Source organism: Xenopus laevis, chromosome 6L (genome assembly GCF_017654675.1).
Source record: "Xenopus laevis strain J_2021 chromosome 6L, Xenopus_laevis_v10.1, whole genome shotgun sequence".
NCBI classification, from domain to species: Eukaryota; Metazoa; Chordata; class Amphibia; order Anura; family Pipidae; genus Xenopus; species Xenopus laevis.
The window spans coordinates 1651664-1670392 of record NC_054381.1 but is presented as its reverse complement, the minus strand read 5'-3'; the positions used below and the strand labels follow the sequence as shown (position 1 = coordinate 1670392).

At 42.5% G+C, this 18729-nt stretch overlaps 1 protein-coding gene across 4 annotated transcripts in view; it reads left to right on the top strand.

The window, feature by feature from the left end:
- The window catches only part of sspo.L (SCO-spondin L homeolog), a 77963-nt gene that overhangs the window by 49013 nt on the left and 10221 nt on the right, over positions 1 to 18729 (top strand). For 3 of the 4 annotated variants that reach the window (XM_018241269.2, XM_041565693.1, XM_018241267.2), the window contains exons 72-98: positions 960 to 1130; positions 2012 to 2191; positions 2545 to 2624; positions 3665 to 3834; positions 3942 to 3988; positions 4625 to 4825; positions 5057 to 5227; positions 5697 to 5894; positions 6311 to 6407; positions 6524 to 6744; positions 7350 to 7499; positions 7732 to 7898; positions 9717 to 9877; positions 10937 to 11157; positions 11417 to 11458; positions 12380 to 12553; positions 12679 to 12888; positions 13320 to 13487; positions 13611 to 13742; positions 13840 to 14080; positions 14614 to 14766; positions 15113 to 15159; positions 16100 to 16270; positions 16409 to 16579; positions 17024 to 17182; positions 17336 to 17466; positions 18215 to 18354. In XM_018241269.2, coding sequence (XP_018096758.1) covers positions 960 to 1130; positions 2012 to 2191; positions 2545 to 2624; positions 3665 to 3834; positions 3942 to 3988; positions 4625 to 4825; positions 5057 to 5227; positions 5697 to 5894; positions 6311 to 6407; positions 6524 to 6744; positions 7350 to 7499; positions 7732 to 7898; positions 9717 to 9877; positions 10937 to 11157; positions 11417 to 11458; positions 12380 to 12553; positions 12679 to 12888; positions 13320 to 13487; positions 13611 to 13742; positions 13840 to 14080; positions 14614 to 14766; positions 15113 to 15159; positions 16100 to 16270; positions 16409 to 16579; positions 17024 to 17182; positions 17336 to 17466; positions 18215 to 18354 — 4174 coding nt within the window. The remainder of the gene's footprint in view (positions 1 to 959; positions 1131 to 2011; positions 2192 to 2544; positions 2625 to 3664; positions 3835 to 3941; positions 3989 to 4624; positions 4826 to 5056; positions 5228 to 5696; positions 5895 to 6310; positions 6408 to 6523; positions 6745 to 7349; positions 7500 to 7731; positions 7899 to 9716; positions 9878 to 10936; positions 11158 to 11416; positions 11459 to 12379; positions 12554 to 12678; positions 12889 to 13319; positions 13488 to 13610; positions 13743 to 13839; positions 14081 to 14613; positions 14767 to 15112; positions 15160 to 16099; positions 16271 to 16408; positions 16580 to 17023; positions 17183 to 17335; positions 17467 to 18214; positions 18355 to 18729) is intronic. The other variant, XM_018241268.2, reaches the window with a different exon arrangement.

The window sequence follows — 18729 nt, the reverse complement described above, 5'->3', positions numbered from 1 at the left end:
CCTCAGGGCAGATTCGGTCCTGGCCATCTGGAAAAAGGTACGGAAGCATTAGGGCCCTCACTACCAGACAGTTTCTTCCCTCAAGCCATAAGTCTCCTGAATACTCAGGGACCGGACAGATCTCACTCACACTCACACTCCATCTGACCTTACTATATACCACAACGTTACACAGCCACTGTACTCCATTGTATAAATAAATAGCCATTGGATACAATTGTTCTCTATGAGCACATCTGCACTTTATCATGTTTTTTATTATGTTCTTACTACTGTCATATCACAATGATACACCATCATGTCTGACGTTTAGCATTATTTACTGTACATATTACATCTGCTGAGTGTGTCTTGTCCTGTTCCTGCACTGTCCTGTCCTGTCTTGCACCAGTTGCACTATTTTGCACTTGCACTTTTTGTCTGTTGTCCTGTACATCTATGTTGTGTGTAGCACCATGGTCCTAGAGCAGGAGGGCCCATACTTTACTAATGTTAGGTCTATTTTTAGTGATACTGTCCTATTATGATCTACATCCCTAAAAGGATTGTTAGCATTCTGATTCATGGAAAATATTACTTTAAAATTATTACTTAAATACAGATTAATGGGAAAATGTATATTCAACAACTATTTCTTATGTGACCTTAACATAATAATTATCTAAATGAAAATCATGAAACAGGAGTATTTAGACAAGCTGTTTGTTGACAGTGTCTTGAGATCTACTGATCACCAGCTAAAGGTCTACTTGTAGATCCCGATCTTCCTTTTGGGCTCCCCTGTCCTAGAGGAACGTTGTTTCCTTTCACTGTACTGTAGAAACGTATATGGATGAAATGACAATAAACTCACTCTTGACTCTTGAAGCAGTGAAGCAGTGATTGTAAGGCCTGGTTGGAACTGTATGGCATCATATATATATATATTATATGGCATTCTCTTTTTGTGATACCTTCAGTTGATGGCAACTGGTCAGACTGGACTCCATGGAGTGAGTGTTCTTCCACATGTAGCGGTGGGATCCAGACTCGCTACAGATTCTGTGATGATCCTCCCCCATTAGGCACAGGACTTCCCTGCGAGGGGCCCGATCGTGAGGAGCAGCCTTGTAATGTGGAGCCCTGTTCAGGTGATGGCACAAGGGGGTTTTTGAGTCTAAAACGAATAACCGATTGCTTGAGTACTGGAATGTCCTTCCTCTTTGGGTTCTGCTTCAACCATGGGGATTCACTGGAAATAGGGGCACTGGGAATTTAACGGTTTAAATGGAGAGGTTAAACCCAAAATGGAGAGGTTAAAAAAATATGTTTTCTTCAAAGCTACAAAGTTCAACCCTGAATTTCTCTTGAATTCTTAGATAGTGATGCTAGTGGAATGAGTGCCATTTAGGACTTTGTGACATGACTGGGAATTGTCCTTTATTAATGGTTCACTGGGTCCCTGTGTTTAAGGATAATAAAGGGGTTCAGTGTGAGGGGCATGGGATGTAATTTCCAAGGAAAGTCATTTTGCTCTGGTAATGGAGGAGCATTATGGTGGCCATACACCAGGGGACCCCATGTGCTATCGATCAACAAAACGGATAGACAGTATATGAGAGACCTTGCTCAATATGGCCCCTTTGCTATTATTGTGATTCCCCCGGCAGATAGTGGCTCCTCTTCACTTTCTCATCATCCAATGTCCCATGCTCTGGTTGATATTGTACATTAACAGATGTCCCAGTAGGCAAAACTGTATCCTACAGTGGCAATGGTAATATAAATAAAGTGCATAATCAGTTCTACATTAAATTTTGATGCTTCCCAACCAGAAGAAGTGAGAAAACCCTGTGTCATTGTCACAAAACACAAATCTCTGCTACTGGTCTGTCATCTCATTACTGACTCCAGGGAACTTGTTTACTTGTATAAGGGTTTAGGGGATTGAGATGATCAGGGTATGATGTTCTGTAAGAGAACTTTTTGCCCCCTGAGGTGTCAAATTCTGTCTCATACATTCCCGTTTCAGAGGGTGGAAACTGGAGCCAATGGAGTGATTGGACTGATTGTACCAAGACCTGTGGAGAAGGGGTGAAGATGAGGAGCCGGACATGTGACAGCCCTTTGCCACTCGGGGAAGGAAATTACTGTGAGGGTCCCAGTTCAGAAATAATGCCCTGCCACCTGCCTGAGTGCCCTAATGGAGAAGGTATGGAAGCACTGGGGACCAATGTAATTGCATAGAGGCCATTTCTATTTGCTGCTGTTATTGCCTCATGGCTTTGTGAGGCCACTTCTAGAATTAGACTTCCACGGGGGCTTCGTAATGCTCAGGTGGTGCTGAACCTCCATCTTGTCTGACTATAAGGTTCCTGGAGGTGAGTTTTTAAAGTTTTTATTGATGGAACGGAGGGCATTGTGCTGGTTTGGGTAGAGGGTGGGCTTTATCCTTCCGGTACCCTAATCAGTTCCCCAGGACACATCTCTGCATGTTATTGTAATGAGGGGGTCACTGGGCATTGCTTGTGGGAGTCATTCCATTGTATTTTCCTCCTCATTCAGAAGCCAATTGTTCTGCCATCCTGGGCTCTGTGTATAGTAGCTGTGGCCCCCCGTGCCCCCGCACCTGTGATGATGTCACTGTAAGTATCTTCTCCTCTCTCACTATTGGGGTGTCGCTATGATTTAATATCAGGTGTATCTTCTACACAGAGAGAGAGAGGAAATATACATTAATTTTCTAGTTTAGCAAGTTTAGACTCAACTCAGTAATTTAAGATTCTGTATATGTGTTGTATATGTGTTGTATATGTGTTGTATACATGTTGTATACATGTTGTATATGTGTTGTATATGTGTGTTGTATATGTGTTGTATATGTGTTGTTTATGTGTGTTGTATATGTGTTGTATACGTGTTGTATATGTGTTGTATATGTGTTGTATATGTGTGTTGTATATGTGTTGTATACGTGTTGTATACAGTATCTGTTGTATATGTGTTGTATATGTGTTGTATATGTGTGTTGTATATGTGTTGTATACGTGTTGTATATGTGTTGTATATGTGTTGTATATGTGTGTTGTATATGTGTTGTATATGTGTTGTATATGTGTTGTATATGTGTTGTATATGTGTTGTATATGTGTGTTGTAAATGTGTTGTATATGTGTTGTATATGTGTTGTATACGTGTTGTATATGTGTTGTATACGTGTTGTATACAGTATGTGTTGTATACGTGTTGTATATGTGTTGTATACGTGTTCTATACAGTATGTGTTGTATATGTGTTGTATAAGTGTTGTATATATGTGTTGTATACGTGTTGTATACAGTATGTGTTGTATATGTGTTGTATACGTGTTGTATACGTGTTGTATACGTGTTGTATACGTGTTGTATAAGTGTTGTATATATGTGTTGTATATCTGTGTTGTATATGTGTTGTACATGTGTTGTATACGTGTTGTCTACATGTTGTATATGTGTTGTATATGTGTAAAGGGTGAACATAGAAGGGAGACATTTGTTGTACATTTGGGGGGCAAACACCGGATATTGTCTGTTAAAGGGGCAATATGAATAATAAAAGGGCCAGATAACTCCATTTGTAGTTCCTCATTATCTTGGTAATTTGGTTTAAGTTCTGCATTAAGAGAACATTTGTTCCCCACTGCCAGCACTGCACGTGGCACTGCCAACCTGGCTGCTATTGCCCCAATGGGCAGGTGCTGAGTGACAATGGCACAGTCTGTGTAGATCTGGAGGATTGTACTTGTCTGGACATCTTCAGTGGCCACAGATACCTCCCGGGAGAGATGGTGCCCCACAAGGACAGCTGCAATAACTGGTGAGATCCCTCTGTAACCCCAACTTGTCTCTTACCTCAGATTATTACACTGGGCACCAGCAGCAACAACCTGTTCTTCTCTTCTCACTTGCTTTTATCTCCTGTAGCACCTGCCTGATTGGAACCTTGTCCTGCACTAAAGAACCCTGTGCAGGTGAGTAACTTGATTTGTATTACCTGTGATTATTATAAAACATTATAGCCCTAAGTCTGTGATATTATAATGTGTTTATGCACAAGTAAACCTTAAAAATAAGGGAATGTAAAATTAATGAGGGGGCTATTCTAAACATGTTTGCAATGTACATTCAATATTTATTTATTTTTAATTCCAAGATATTATGGGATACATGTGCTGTTAATAAGAATGAATTTTGTTCCAACAGCGCCACCTGCTGGTCAGTTTCCCACCAGTCTGACCAGCAAGTAGTCAAGGAAGTTGTCAGGAGAAAGAAAGAGGCTGATGTTCTTCTGCTTAGGAATAAAATTAGAAACATTTCTCACATCTTTCCTAAGCAGAAGAACATCAGCCTCTTTCTTTCTCCTGACAACTTCCTTGACTACTTGCTGGTCAGACTGGTGGGAAAATGACCAGCAGGTGGCGCTGTTGGAACAAAATTCATTCATATTAACAGCACATGTATCCCTTAATATCTTGGAATTAAAAATAAATAAATATTGAATGTACATTGCAAAAGTGCTTAGAATAGCACCCTTATTAATTTTACATTCACTTATATTTAAGGTTTACTTATCCTTGAAACCTAAATCCTTTCCTTCTTTACCAAAGTGGCTGGCGGGTGGTGTGAGTGGTCCCCCTGGACTCCCTGCTCCAAAACCTGTGGCACAGAGATGGTAACAAGGTACCGCAGTTGCGCCTGCCCAAAACCCAAGCAGGGAGGAGATCAGTGCCAGGGGGTGCAGCAATATTATGGTGATACCGGGGTACAGCTGGAAAGGAAAGAATGTCCCTCGTCTACTTTCTGCCCAGGTAAAATTCAGACACATTCTATTGCCCCATCATATTTATCATATTCTATAGACAAAATATTATTAGCAGGGCACAGAAATACTCCCATATACACATACACATTGTGATTGTCTGTATTTGTGAGTGCAGCACCAGGATCTCTCAGCTGTAACCTACATATAAGGCTGATACATTGATTATCTTTAGCCTAAAGATCTACATTTGGTGACAATCACATGTTCTTTGACTTAGTGAATGGCAATTGGGGTTCCTGGAGCCCATGGTCCTATTGTGATGCCTGCACAGGAGAATCCATCAGGACCCGGCAATGTAACAATCCTCCGGCACGGTTTGGTGGGGTGCCATGCCAAGGAGAGGCCCGGCAGAGCCAAGCTTGCCAGGATAACAGCACCATGTGTTCAGGTAATAATATGACATTTAGGATCCAGGTACACGACTATTTGGCCTTTTCACTGATGTTTGTTTTGAAGTTTAATAGGAAAGTAGTTATCAATAAATATTGCTTTAAGAGTACAACCCTAATGTTGGGGGGGTGTAAAATATGTTTTACTCACCCAGCATACCACAACAATTACCCATCAGCCCCTTGTATACTTCTTCAACATGATACAGCCTTTGGCTGCCAACCACTTCCAACTATGGTTTTAATATTCCCATGGGACAAGGAGAGCATCAGTGTGTTCATGTCATCCTTATCCGACAGGTCTCCATAGATTTGCTCTTTATTGACCAACTGTTTGTCTATGACCAGGCAAAAAATCCAGATGAGGCAAAGAAGCTCTGGAATTACTTTAGTGAAATATCTATGGCCTAAACTGTCTGACCATATAGCAGGAATATTCCACCCTTACCTGGACCCTGTCCTTTATAGATTGCGGTGGAGGGCAGGTGAATTTTCCATGTGGGAGACGCTGCCCACGTTCTTGTGAAGATCTCCAGGAGGACACTATGTGTATGGATAGCCCTGGATGCCAGTCATCATGTGGGTGTCCTGAAGGGCAGATCATGCAGGATGGGACATGTGTGGAACCCAGTCAGTGCCGGTGCAAGTACCAGAACCGTTCTCTTGGTGAGTAAGGGAACCAGGAGCCCAGTTATTGATTCATGTACAGAACAAGATGTCCATTAACTTCAAAGAACACTTTCATAGTGTAGCTTGCTAGCAAGTTTGTTGAAATGAACTGTTTGTAGGAAACGTTTTATTCGTTGGAATGTACTTATGGGTCAGACATCCATCTGCTAGTTTAGGAATAATTATATTTCTCTTGACCCAACTACCGATCAATATGAAATAAAGATCAAAATATTTCCCAGTTCATACAACGGGGATGTCGAACCAAATAAAACTATTTAAAACCTTTAAATGCTGGTGGTGGTTGGAGTAGGAGTTCAAAAGAAATGGGGGCTACAGGTTGCATATTCCTGTCTTTGAATCTTACATTTTGCCTGAAGAACACTGTCCATTATCTAATTTTTTGTAATTAGAAGCTTCAGAGACTGGGAACAGCTCCTCATGGTCTGGACCAATCCCATGGGAATATGCTCTGCCTGGGGAATCTGTGTCTGGTCCCTGCCAGAACTGGTGAGTAGATGTTGTTGATACAGTGTCCAAGTTTGGGTGCATGTTGCTTTAGTTACTACTCTTGTCTGTTTGGAACTGATCAGTTGAAACTTGTGCCCTTTCTTATTTACTTTCAGCACTTGCACTGCCGGCCGTTTACTCTGCACCCCAGATCCCTCCTGTCGTCTAGATGGTAAATGGGGTCCCTGGAGCTCCTGGTCTTCCTGCTCCCAGAGCTGTGGAAAGGGAACCCAGACTCGAGACAGACAGTGTGACAGCCCAGCTCCCCAGAAAGGAGGGCGAGACTGCTTGGGAGATGGACAACAACACAGAGACTGTCAGAGCCTGGAATGTCAAGGTAATTCCATCAGGACTTGAACAAGGAACATCCTCCCTACACACACTTTATTCCCCTCTGTAAATTGAATGATTCACTCTCATGGCTTGATAAACTGGATGAGGAATATTACAGTTCTGATGTCTGGTCACCTTGTACTAGATTCTTTTTTTCCCCTCAATATGACATATTCATTGAAGCCTACAGACTTGAATTGTATTAGTGCAGCATCCTCTGGAAATGTCTTAGAGCTCTTACTCATTGTATTAGGCACATACAACCTCTGAACCCATGAGAATGCATCAAGTTGCTTTGCTCCTTAATTTGGTGTTTGCAGAAGAATGGGCTGCATTTCTACCTGTGTTACCCTGTGGTGGAATGTAGGAGACATCAACTGCAGGTGAACTTGAGTTGAAATGTCTGTGGGTAAGAGCTTTTAGGTTATGGCCAGTTGCACTTGGGAAGGTAAGGAAAGGACTTGTGATCCAAATCTGGGGGTTTGATAGAAATAATCTAGAACTGATGGTCTAACTTGTGACTTTCCAGAGTAATGAAACCATTAACTAATGTAAAGCACAAAATGTGGCTGAAACAAGTTTGTATGTTCTGATTTATTTGGTTTGCAGAGCAAGAGTCATGGGGTCCCTGGTCCTCGTGGTCACCTTGCAGTGTGTCCTGTGGGGGTGGGGAGCAGATTCGGGTGAGGGAATGTCAACATGACGAGTGCAAGGGGAAGGCGATTCAAAGCAGAACTTGTAACAGTCAAGTTTGTCTTGGTGAGTATTCAACGCCAAGTGGGCCAAAAGACCAAAAAGCTGTTCCATCTTTATAAAGAGTTAATACTGTGCACAATACACCCTGTATTGCCATGTTTGCTGTACTTGTTATAATAAAGCAAAACAGTGGGGTTAGCGGCACAAAATTGTAATTCAGTAACATGTACCTTAATGTGGAAGAGACAAGGTTGTTGTACCCCATTTAATATCAGTTATTCTCTGTATATGACAGATGTTGGATGCCCACCCGGCCGCCTGTATCGTGAATGTGAGAATGGAGATGGGTGTCCCTACAGTTGTGCCCACCTCACCCAGCAGGTGGAATGTTTCTCAGACGGGTGTGAGGAGGGATGCCACTGCCCCGTGGGGATGTATATCCATAATAATTCCTGTGTCACGGTCAGATTCCTATTTTCTTCCTTCACATACGGATCCTTCCCAACTTTTTATCTCCTGCTACTTTAGTGCCTTTAAGCTAGGAAACCAAAATGATGATGTCATATAGTGAAATCTATGAAGTCTCTGTGGAGACCCTTTGGAGGGTCATATCAGGTCCATGGGCCTCCAGTTGGACAGCCTTAGAGATAACGTTTATTAAAGTTCTAATATAGTCACAGTGCGTTGCCCACATACATACATAGTAACATAGTAAGTTAGGTTGAAATACATCCATCAACTTCAAACTTTTAAGTCTATCTATAACCTGCCTAACTGCTATTTGATCCAGAGGAAGGCAAAAAAAACCATTTCAAGCCTCTCCAATTTGCCTCAGAGGGGGAAAAATTCCTTCCTGACTCCAAAATGGGACCAGTCCCTGGATCAACTTGTACTATGAGCTATCTCCCATATCCCTGTATTCCCTCACTTGCTAAACACCATCCAACCCCTTCCTAGCTACTGGTGAGTAAAGCATCCGAGCCTTCCTTGTACCTATCTAATGTATCAGCCTGTACCACTGATTCACTTCCCAGCTCTCCCTGTAACACCCCTTTCCCTCCTCTAATCTCATTGGCTCCCTCCTGTCTGCTGGGAGGAGCTACTGGTGAATAAAGCATCCGACCCTTCCTTGTACCTATCTAATGTATCAGCCTGTACCACTGATTCACTTCCCAGATCTCCCTGTAACACCCCTTTCCCTCCTCTAATCTCATTGGCTCCCTCCTGTCTGCTGGGAGGAGCTACTGGTGAATAAAGCATCCGACCCTTCCTTGTACCTATCTAATGTATCAGCCTGTACCACTGATTCACTTCCCAGATCTTCCTGTAACACCCCTTTCCCTCCTCTAATCTCATTGGCTCCCTCCTGTCTGCTGGGAGGAGCTACTGGTGAATAAAGCATCCGAGCCTTCCTTGTACCTATCTAATGTATCAGCCTGTACCACTGATTCACTTCCCAGCTCTCCCTGTAACACCCCTTTCCCTCCTCTAATCTCATTGGCTCCCTCCTGTCTGCTGGGAGGAGCTACTGGTGAATAAAGCATCCGACCCTTCCTTGTACCTATCTAATGTATCAGCCTGTACCACTGATTCACTTCCCAGATCTCCCTGTAACACCCCTTTCCCTCCTCTAATCTCATTGGCTCCCTCCTGTCTGCTGGGAGGAGCTACTGGTGAATAAAGCATCCGACCCTTCCTTGTACCTATCTAATGTATCAGCCTGTACCACTGATTCAGGGAGACAATTCCACATCTTCACAGCTCTCACTGTAACGAACCCCTTCCCAATATTTAGCTAGAACCTCGTATATTCTTCTCCTTTTTTCTCTTTTTTTTTTTTTTACATGGCCTGATCTTTTTTACAAATACATAGGGCTATAACAGCTTAGCTTCAGCAAATACAATTTCACCAAGAATATTATCCAACTGGCTTTCTTTGAAGTCAATCATTTATTCTCTGTAGATAAATTCAGAATTGAGCAGGTTTAATTTGGTTTATATATCCTTGTGCCTCATTGTACTTTGTCTCTAAAACATATAAACTCAATGTAGTTGTTACTTCTGAGATATTGATTCCTTGAGGTTAGTGTTTGTCTTCTATATCATCAGTCTCATGAAATACAGATGAAGCCGACATTATCTCACAATGAAACCAGATTTTCCTGAGCTTTCTCTGTGTATATAAACATAGAAACACAGTTTAGCCTCTGATATAAGTAGATACAAATGAGATCAGAACTGTCAATAAATTTGGCCTAATCTGTAACTTCTATCAAACAGGAATGTCCATGTGTAATGACAGAAGGATTAGTACAAAGATTTAGGAATCATTCGTCCAATCCAGATTTCACACCAATACCAGTAACTGACAGAGGGGTACAGATTATGGGAGGAGAGGAAGTCATGCTGGGGGAGAAGGTCCAACACGAATGCAGCTTTTGGTAAGTTACATCAAGGTTTTATCTTGTGGGAATGTTACACTGACACATAAGTTGTGATCCCAGATGGACTCTGAGTGTACAAGTCATTCAGACTTAAGTCCAAGAATATCCAAGAAAGCAAATATATATACCACTAAATCTCACCATAACTGACCTTCAATCTGGTCTTTGTGGCTAGTGATGTTCGGACCGGCCCGGATTTACTTGATAACCAGCCTACCTCGCTGCTTCTCTTGCGGGTCAAGTCCTAGTTGAACTCTTCTGCCTGCACTCCTCACCTACGCCATTATACTACCAGCTTCTGACTTCTGGCTTTGTCTTTTAAAGGCTTGTGCCTGCCCCTATTAATGAAAGGGGCAAGTTGGGTGCAGGTGGTAGGGGGTCTGGGGCTGCAGGTCCGGGTCAGGTGAGGGTCGAGTTTTTTGCATGTCACTATTTCTGGCATATCTAAGAGATGAACTGGACATATCCTTTAAGGATGAGCCACCCTGCTCTTTTGTAACCAATCCCAACCCTGCAGTTTAGGAACTACTGCCCCATTGACAGCCTATTCTGCAAAATGAAGTGGGGGAGCTTTAGCTCATAGGGTATTCAATAGTCTCATCAGGTCCAATGTGTGGCTCATTGAATCACTCCTCTGACTTTACAAACAGCAGAAGACTTTTGGGGTTTAAGTCCCCCTTTATGGTCCAGAATTTGATCTGCCCCCCCCCCCACGTTTATAGCAAAGTAGCAGATATCACTCTTCAATATAATAAATCAACATTTGCCCTTAAAGTTCACCCTACATGGTGTTCAGGTAGGAACCAGTGACCTACACTGATCATAAAACTCATGTGCTGCACCAATATAAAACACATTATAGCTTTTATGGTGCTTACAGTATATTATCCAGAATGTTGAGCTCATGGCCTTTTGGGAAAACCACAAACAAAAAAGAAAGATGATTGGCAGATAATAGTCTGTTGCAGACTTATCCAAACTTCTAATTGTTTCATATAATACAAGAGAGTTACTGGATGAGTGTTGGAAACACAACTTTTCTTCTTTTCATTGTAGCACATGTGAGAATGGCTGGATGAATTGCTCCTTCTCTGCTTGTTCTGTGCATGGAGCCTTCACCCCCTGGAGTCCTTGGAGTCCTTGCTCAGTGAGCTGTGGTGGCCTTGGGAATATGACCAGGACACGACACTGTACCAATCCAGCCCCAGCTAATGGGGGGAGGAACTGTGAGGGCCCCAGCGTGGACATTAAATATTGCCAAACACCAGACTGTGAAGGTACAGAGACACAACTCATTGTCATATAGACTTTCTTCTTCTCATTTATACACCACCAGTAATTCAATGCCTTTCATGTTGAGAAGTATGTAACCATTTTTCCCCATTTTCATGGCTACTTGTAGAGTTGACTGTTATTTACTCTATGATAAACTTTCATGGGGCAGAAAAATATTGAGTTTTAGTCTGTGGTAAAAGACAATTATTGTTAGCAGAGTGCATTGTTCCTTGAACCACTCTACATCTCCTTGTATTGCAGATATAACAAGCCCCACCATGGAACCTTTCCCAGATATCACAGGTAAAGTCACTAGATGGTGCTCGGGTGTTCCTTGCTTGTGTAATCCTCAGTCAGGGAATCTACTCCTAGGCAGAAGGCTTTGGTATCCATACCTTGAGTCATATCTACAATATCAGACCATCAGTAGTGGTGGTGGGGTCTCATTACGTAACTTTGGAAAAATTTTAATTCACTCCTTCCTTTCTATTTTTATTTACTCACTCTTCTCTGTCCCCTTCTCTCCTTCATATTCTCTGAATTTCCTTAACCTTAAATGCACAAAAATATTTGAGTTCATACTGGTTAACTCTTCAATGATTCTCTGCAGTAACAAAACAATAAATTTACACCCCTCATTAATAGGAATTCTAGACCATGACAAATACTCAACATTACCCTCGTTCTTCAGTACTATAAAGAGTTTGTCCATCACAACATTCTTTTATACACCACATTTTGCATTTTGAATATAAGACTGAGCAACTGGGAAGAAATCAGAACTGAAATTGAAAATAAATAAAATATGTATTTAATAAGTAATCCTCCTGAATGTATTCTCCTTGAATTTTGTTTTGGGATTTATAATACATCCTTAAAAGTTCCAGCTTCTAAAGTCTTCATTAGCCAAGAAGATCGTATGGAATTGAGGTCTACTGGCTGGCTAGACAAGAGGGAGCTCTTGATATGCTGGTTGCTCAGTCTCCACTGTAAAGAGGATTAGCAGATTGGGCAGTAGAGAAACAGAACTCTAGTTGTGTATATGGTTAAACCACATTGCTTAACAAGAAAGCATGTCTGAGAGAAAACTGTTTCATTCACCCTTTATTTTAACTAAAATTGCTGACTTGAGAGCAGAAAAGAGAGTCCACTAATGATGATTATAAAGGCATTAAGGATATAGTGAAAATCCTCCTCAGTCCCAGTTGGCCTTTTGCATTTCAGGGTCACCAGAGGAAGGGGGTTATGGTCCCTGGTCCTCCTGGACACCATGTTCAAAGAGCTGCAGTGACAATATGTACCCGGCAATGAAGACTCGCTCTCGCTTCTGTCTGGGTGGAAGGAATTGTACAGGGGAGTCATACCAGGAGCGAGCTTGTAACCTTCCACAATGCACAGGTCAGTAAGATATAAAGAAATGTGTGCTCTGCTATCCTTTATCCTATAATTCAGTGTCTCAGGGATTGCCCTGGTGATAAAGCTCACTTTAGGTTGATCTCTTTCTCTCTCTGTCTGTGTCCCAGACTCCCCATTGTGTGAGGGGGAAGACTGTCATCAGAGAAACTGTTCCTGGAACCCCTGGTCAGAGTGGAGTGAATGTTCAAGAACATGTGGGGTTGGCCAGCAAACTCGTCTCCGCACTTACAACCCACCCGGAGAGAATGGCTCTTGGTGTGAAGACATTGTAACTGGGAACATGGAGAGGAGATTCTGTAACCTGCAGGCCTGTAAAGGTATTTTTCCTTTATTTGAAATATATCCAACGTAACTGCTTGAACTGGGTGGTGTCCTCCATAAGCTACATTAGTGGACTATTTACTTAGGCTATCTTACTGCTTCCAAGCTGCCCACCATTTCTCTGGACACCATATAATTAATAGTGTGGAGGAATGTGGCTGGCCAAGAATCTTTGAAAAGGACTTAAACTCACTGCTGCCTCATTCGGGGCACATTGCTAACTGAAAATATAGTACAACCTACAGTATTTCTCACATATTTGTGTATATCATGTCAAATATGAACTTCTTGCTGATCAGGTACAAGACCATGTTTTAGTTCAAGATTTTCCCCTTTTGTGATACTATTCTACCTTAATTGCCACCTAGTCCTGCTTTCTTGCTCCACTCATAACAACCCAAGTACATAATTGATCACTGTATTGCAGTGGATGGCAGCTGGTCTAAGTGGAGCCCATGGTCCTGGTGTGATCGCACCTGTGGTGGAGGGAAGTCAATAAGAAGCAGAACCTGCACAAGCCCCCCACCAAAAAATGGAGGCAAGGATTGCCCTGGAGAGAAGCACCACATGCGAATCTGTAACCCTAAGCCCTGTGGTAAGGTCCCTGAGGGTGCTATAAAGTTATTAGAGGAGTTGTTTGTCCTGTGAATTCATGCTACATCTGAAAGTTGAGGGCCAATATCTCACCCATTTTCCTTCTCTGTATGTTTCAATGTAGATGAGGGTTGCCCACCAGGCATGGAGCATTTTAAATGTGCCAATAAGTGTCCACGTCACTGTTCTGATTACCAGAAGGGCATTGTATGCCAGAATGATAAAGATTGTGAAGCAGGATGCCGCTGCCCAGAAGGTGAGAAACCATTACACTGACCTGCCTAGCTCAACCTTAATATAGGCCATGTATATCAGTTAGACTATCTGTATTCTGTTTATACTCTATTGCACAGGGCTACTGGAGCAAGATGGAGCTTGTGTCCCCATTTCTCACTGTGAGTGCACAGACATGCAGGGTCAAAGCTGGACCCCTGGCAGTTCACTGCAAGAAGACTGCAACAACTGTACCTGCTTGAATGGGCATCTTGCCTGCACCAACAACACCTGCCCACGCCTTGACTGTCAGTGGAGCCAGTGGTCCAAGTGGTCTCAGTGCAGCATAAGCTGTGGAAGCGGCACCCAAAGCCGATTTAGGTGGGACTTTTGGATGTTGAAGAGCAAGCGCTCTTTACCTTTAGCTGTGGGCAGGCCTAAAGGAACAGAATGAGATTAGAGTAGCACCTACAGTATGTCATTGAGGTGATTCCCTCTGACACAGTCCTCTATCATGTACCAAAATATGGAAGAGAAAAAGGACTAAATTTGAAATAGATATGTCATTGAAGGTGATAGTGGGGCATAGTAGAAGTGAGTTACCATGGGTTAAAGTCCATTGGAAGAATTATGGAAATAGACAGGAACCCCTCACAAGATGCAGAAAGATTTGTTTCTTACCTCAGGCATCAGATTGAATTCTAGTAATTCGTTTGGTGAATAAATGTGGCACAGTGTCCATTAGAAATAAATGAATATCATCTCCAGATGTGATTATGTGTTATACCTTGGTGTTTTGGGACATTGCAATCTGGTGGCCAGAGTCACTTATTGGTGATCAACCCTCATTAATGCACATTGAGCAGGCAGTGTAAATTTATCTCAATAAGTAGCCAATTGTCTTTTTTTTACAGATCATCCACCTCGGGATCTCCTAAAAGGGAATGTCAGGTACCTGAGAAGCAATCTCGACCATGTTACCCTGGGATGTGCCCTGAACTTTGTCCACACAATGGCACCAACAGGCATATTGGAGATGCTTGGCTACTGGGAGAGTGTCAACAATGGTCAGTATGTGGCTACTACTAATTCTTAGTGTCTCCTATTCAACACTAGAAGCCTACTTAGCAGCATGGCCCTATACCCTTATACTGTGCTGGCCTTAAAGTTGTTTTAATATTGTGCGTGATCATATACCCTTGCACTTGTCTGTATATCTTTGGCATTCTTTGCACCAGGGCATTAGATCATTCTGCTCTTTTTCTCTAAGTCAATGGCTGAAATCATGCAGGTCATGAGGACTCCAGGAACACAGAGTGGTCTATAACCTGTTGGTTACATTATCTGGCAGCCCAGTTTGTATTTCTTGCTAATTTCACTCTCACTTAATGTTCTGTATTTGTTCTCCATCAGTATCTGCACCCCAGAGGGAAATTACTGCCAGGACATCGAATGCAGAGGTATGGGACTGAGTCGCTCCTCATTAGGGGTTTCATTGGTTACGTGTCAATGAAAGTACAATGATAATGTTTGGCAAACGCCATGCAAAATACAAAGTAGAGTTTTGTTGTTATTGTCCCTAGAATAGATCAACTACTTCTCTAATCCCTGTTACTGATGATATCCTTGTCAGGGGGGTTCTTTGTAGTACAATGGTTTATTCCCATGGGTCTCTAAACTCACACAAGGTACATAACCTTATGTGCAGCCCTTTAACATAATTCCTTATCCTTGCTGCAGTATATTGTACCACGTCTTGGCACCACGACTCAATCTTCTGAGCATGACTAGGTCTGGGACAATGACACGGCCCCTAAATTCATACCACTCATATCACAAAGTGTTGTGTTCCATATTATTATCATCAGGTATTTATGTCCAAATTCCTACCACTCTGTAATAGGAGTAGGTCTTTTCCACCAGTATATTCAAATACAGACTGAAACCAGGGCATCTTATTACAACCAAGGAGATGGTATTAAACTAGAGAAGTAAGAGTTGTGTTTAGGGTGCAATGAATATGCGTCGGTTTAGGAGGTAACGTTTAGTTGGAGTAGGAAGGTGCTTTACAGAAGACATATGATATTTAGTGAAGGGCTGGTGGGCACCTTGGCACAAGGGGACAATTGAATTTATTCGAAATAGTATCAATAGTCTGTATGGATAATGGCAGAGTTGGGTGTATAACGCCATTGGGTGTGAGCAATGGACGTATTTGGAAGGAATGGTGTGTGCCAATAATACCAGATGCTCTGTAAAGCAGGTTTAATGTGTATAAATAATACTATTTCCATCTAGTCTCCATACTATCCAATTGGGAGAACATTACACTGGACTAGAAATAAAATAGTAAGACCACTGCAAGTCCAAAACAATCAACCTTTGTTTCACTATTATTAGTGGATGGAAATTGGACTCCATGGTCCCCGTGGTCCGATTGTCAGGTCACATGTGGTCCAGGCATTCAGATCCGCACAAGGGCCTGCATCAATCCTCCCCCAAGAAACAATGGTTCAAACTGCATAGGCCCAGACACAGAGACACAGGAATGTTCCAACAGACCTTGTGAAGGTGAGAAGCAATTATGAACCAGTAGTAACTCTACTCATTTGAACAGTTCTTTGTCTCTAGATTACACCCCCTGTTGCCTTCATGCAAGGGGGGAAACAAGGCAGGGGGAAGTTATCAGGTGACCTCTTAATATTTCAGGGAGTGGCCTGTGTGACTGGTCTGAGTGGAGCTCCTGTTCCAAAACATGTGGCGTTGGATTAAGGAGTCGGACATGGAGATGTGACTGTCCTGTTGCTGAATACTCAGAAGAGCCCTGCAATACCACTGAGGTTGTGGAGACATCGGCCTGCTACATTCAGCCGTGTCAAGGTGGGTGCTCCTCAGAAAATGGCCTCATCAGGAAGAAGACAGGAAGGGTCAGAGGCAAAAGTGGTTGAAATATGTTGTAGGATATAAGGGACACTGATTGGAGTGGAATTTAATTTTGATTTTTGCTTATCCCTGAGATATTAAGCTTATAGACTTACTTCTATAATTTACTTGAAATGTCCTGATCCTTCTGGGCTGACACTTCCCTAAGTGCCTGAGATGCTTCATATTCCACCTTACTTCTCGTTCACGGGAGCCCTGTGTCATTCACTTACTTTCTTTTCTTCTATATTGTTCTATATTGCTGTGGTTACTCGCCCATCTGGACTACCCATTCCCTAAGTGCCTGAGATAAAGCAGTTTACTATGTCTATTCTAGGCTTTCTCCAGAAATACTTTCTTTCTGCAGGATAACTAGACAGTTCTAATCTGCTTTCATTTCAGGAAGTTGCCTTTGGGGCCCCTGGAGTGAGTGGACAAATTGTTCCTGTCATTCTCTGTTGCAACACCGTTTCAGGGAGCAGAAAGGCCTCACCTTCAGAGGAGACACCTGTGAGGAGCTTGGGACTGAATCAAGACTGTGTAACCTGTCTGATTGCTCTGGTGAGCCTTTATCCAACCTCTGGCAGTGGGACATACGCTACGATTCTTCCCAGTAGCTGTATTTTTTCTATTATTTACTATAAATGAGTGACACTTGTCTCATGTCTGTATTTCCATCTTAATGAATCAATCACCCTTGGAATTGTTTTGTAGAGTCCAGCTGCCTCCCTCCATTTCAGTTCAATTCCTGTGGATCTGCCTGTGAGGGACTTTGCTCTTCCAGACGCCAACCAGAGATTTGTCGTGATGCACCCAGGTGCCAGGCTGGCTGTTACTGCCCACAGGTAATTCACAAAGGGTGGCCAACGACGGGGCAATCATTGCAGTCACTTAGCCCTAATGCTGCAGTGTTTAACCTCACTGATTTACTAAGAATGGGTGGCAGAAGAACTGCCCTTAAGGTGGTGTAATACAAGAACTGAACATTTATCAGGAATGGTTGAAGACACATAATCAGTAGTGTAGCAGACTTGTGGTATGGACTGCTCCAGTTCTTGGTTCAGATAAGTGACCATGCTGTAGTGTAGATACTGACATTAGTAAGAGTTTATTGAAGACACCATAAGTATCTGTCTGTCTCGTCCATGCTAAACAAGAGGCAATTTTTCTGGTGATGCAGCCAGCAAGTAAGTCACATTCAAGGGAGAATAAAATAACCTTTGGGAGTTCCCCTGAATAGAGCAAATGTTCTTCCAGTTTGAGAGGATCCAGCTGAGTATCTTATGAGGGTCTGGTTGTAGGACAAGTCGGGTGCCATAGAGTCAGTCTCACTGGGATATAGTCACTAGTAAAGGAAGTACAGTTAGATGGTTACCAAGAATTAAGAATTGTGATGCAAACACAAATACTGAAACAGTGAACGAGAGGCTTGGGGATAACAGAAATGGGAGGGATCTCAGTGGATCAGGATGTAACTATAGAAATAGTCATGATTGGTTAAAAATGTCCTGGATTTGTTTATAAAATATAATAAGGAGTTGCATTGCTTTTAGTTTATATAACTCAGAATGGATTTTCTGTTGCAAACTTCAGGGAATGCTGGAGCAGAAGGGGGATTGTGTCCCTCAGTCCGAGTGCGGCTGTGTGTACATCTCACCAACAGACAGTGCAACTTCACCCGAGACCCTTTTTCTCCCTCCAGGACAGAGTGTGAGCTTAGGATGCAGAGAGTGGTGAGTCCCAACAGACAAGGTCTAAGTCTCTGGTTAAAAATAGCTATTTATTAAGTCGATTATATTTATGCCGGTGGCACAACTGTGTGTGGTTTTTCTCATATTTACAAAAACACTGTGGTTTATATATCAACACTGGGCAAATTTGCCTGTGGGCAGTAACCCATAGCAACCAATCAGTGATTGTCTTTTTTCAGACAGCTGCAGGTAGAACATTGGTTGCAAATATTTGATTGGTGCCCATGGGCAAATGTGTCCAGTGTTGATAAATTACCCCCACTGTATTGCCATCGTCAGGCATCATCTCTTTCATCTAGTAATGGCACTAAGCTGCAGATATTATTTATTCCTTATTATCCATTTGGGAATGTTCAC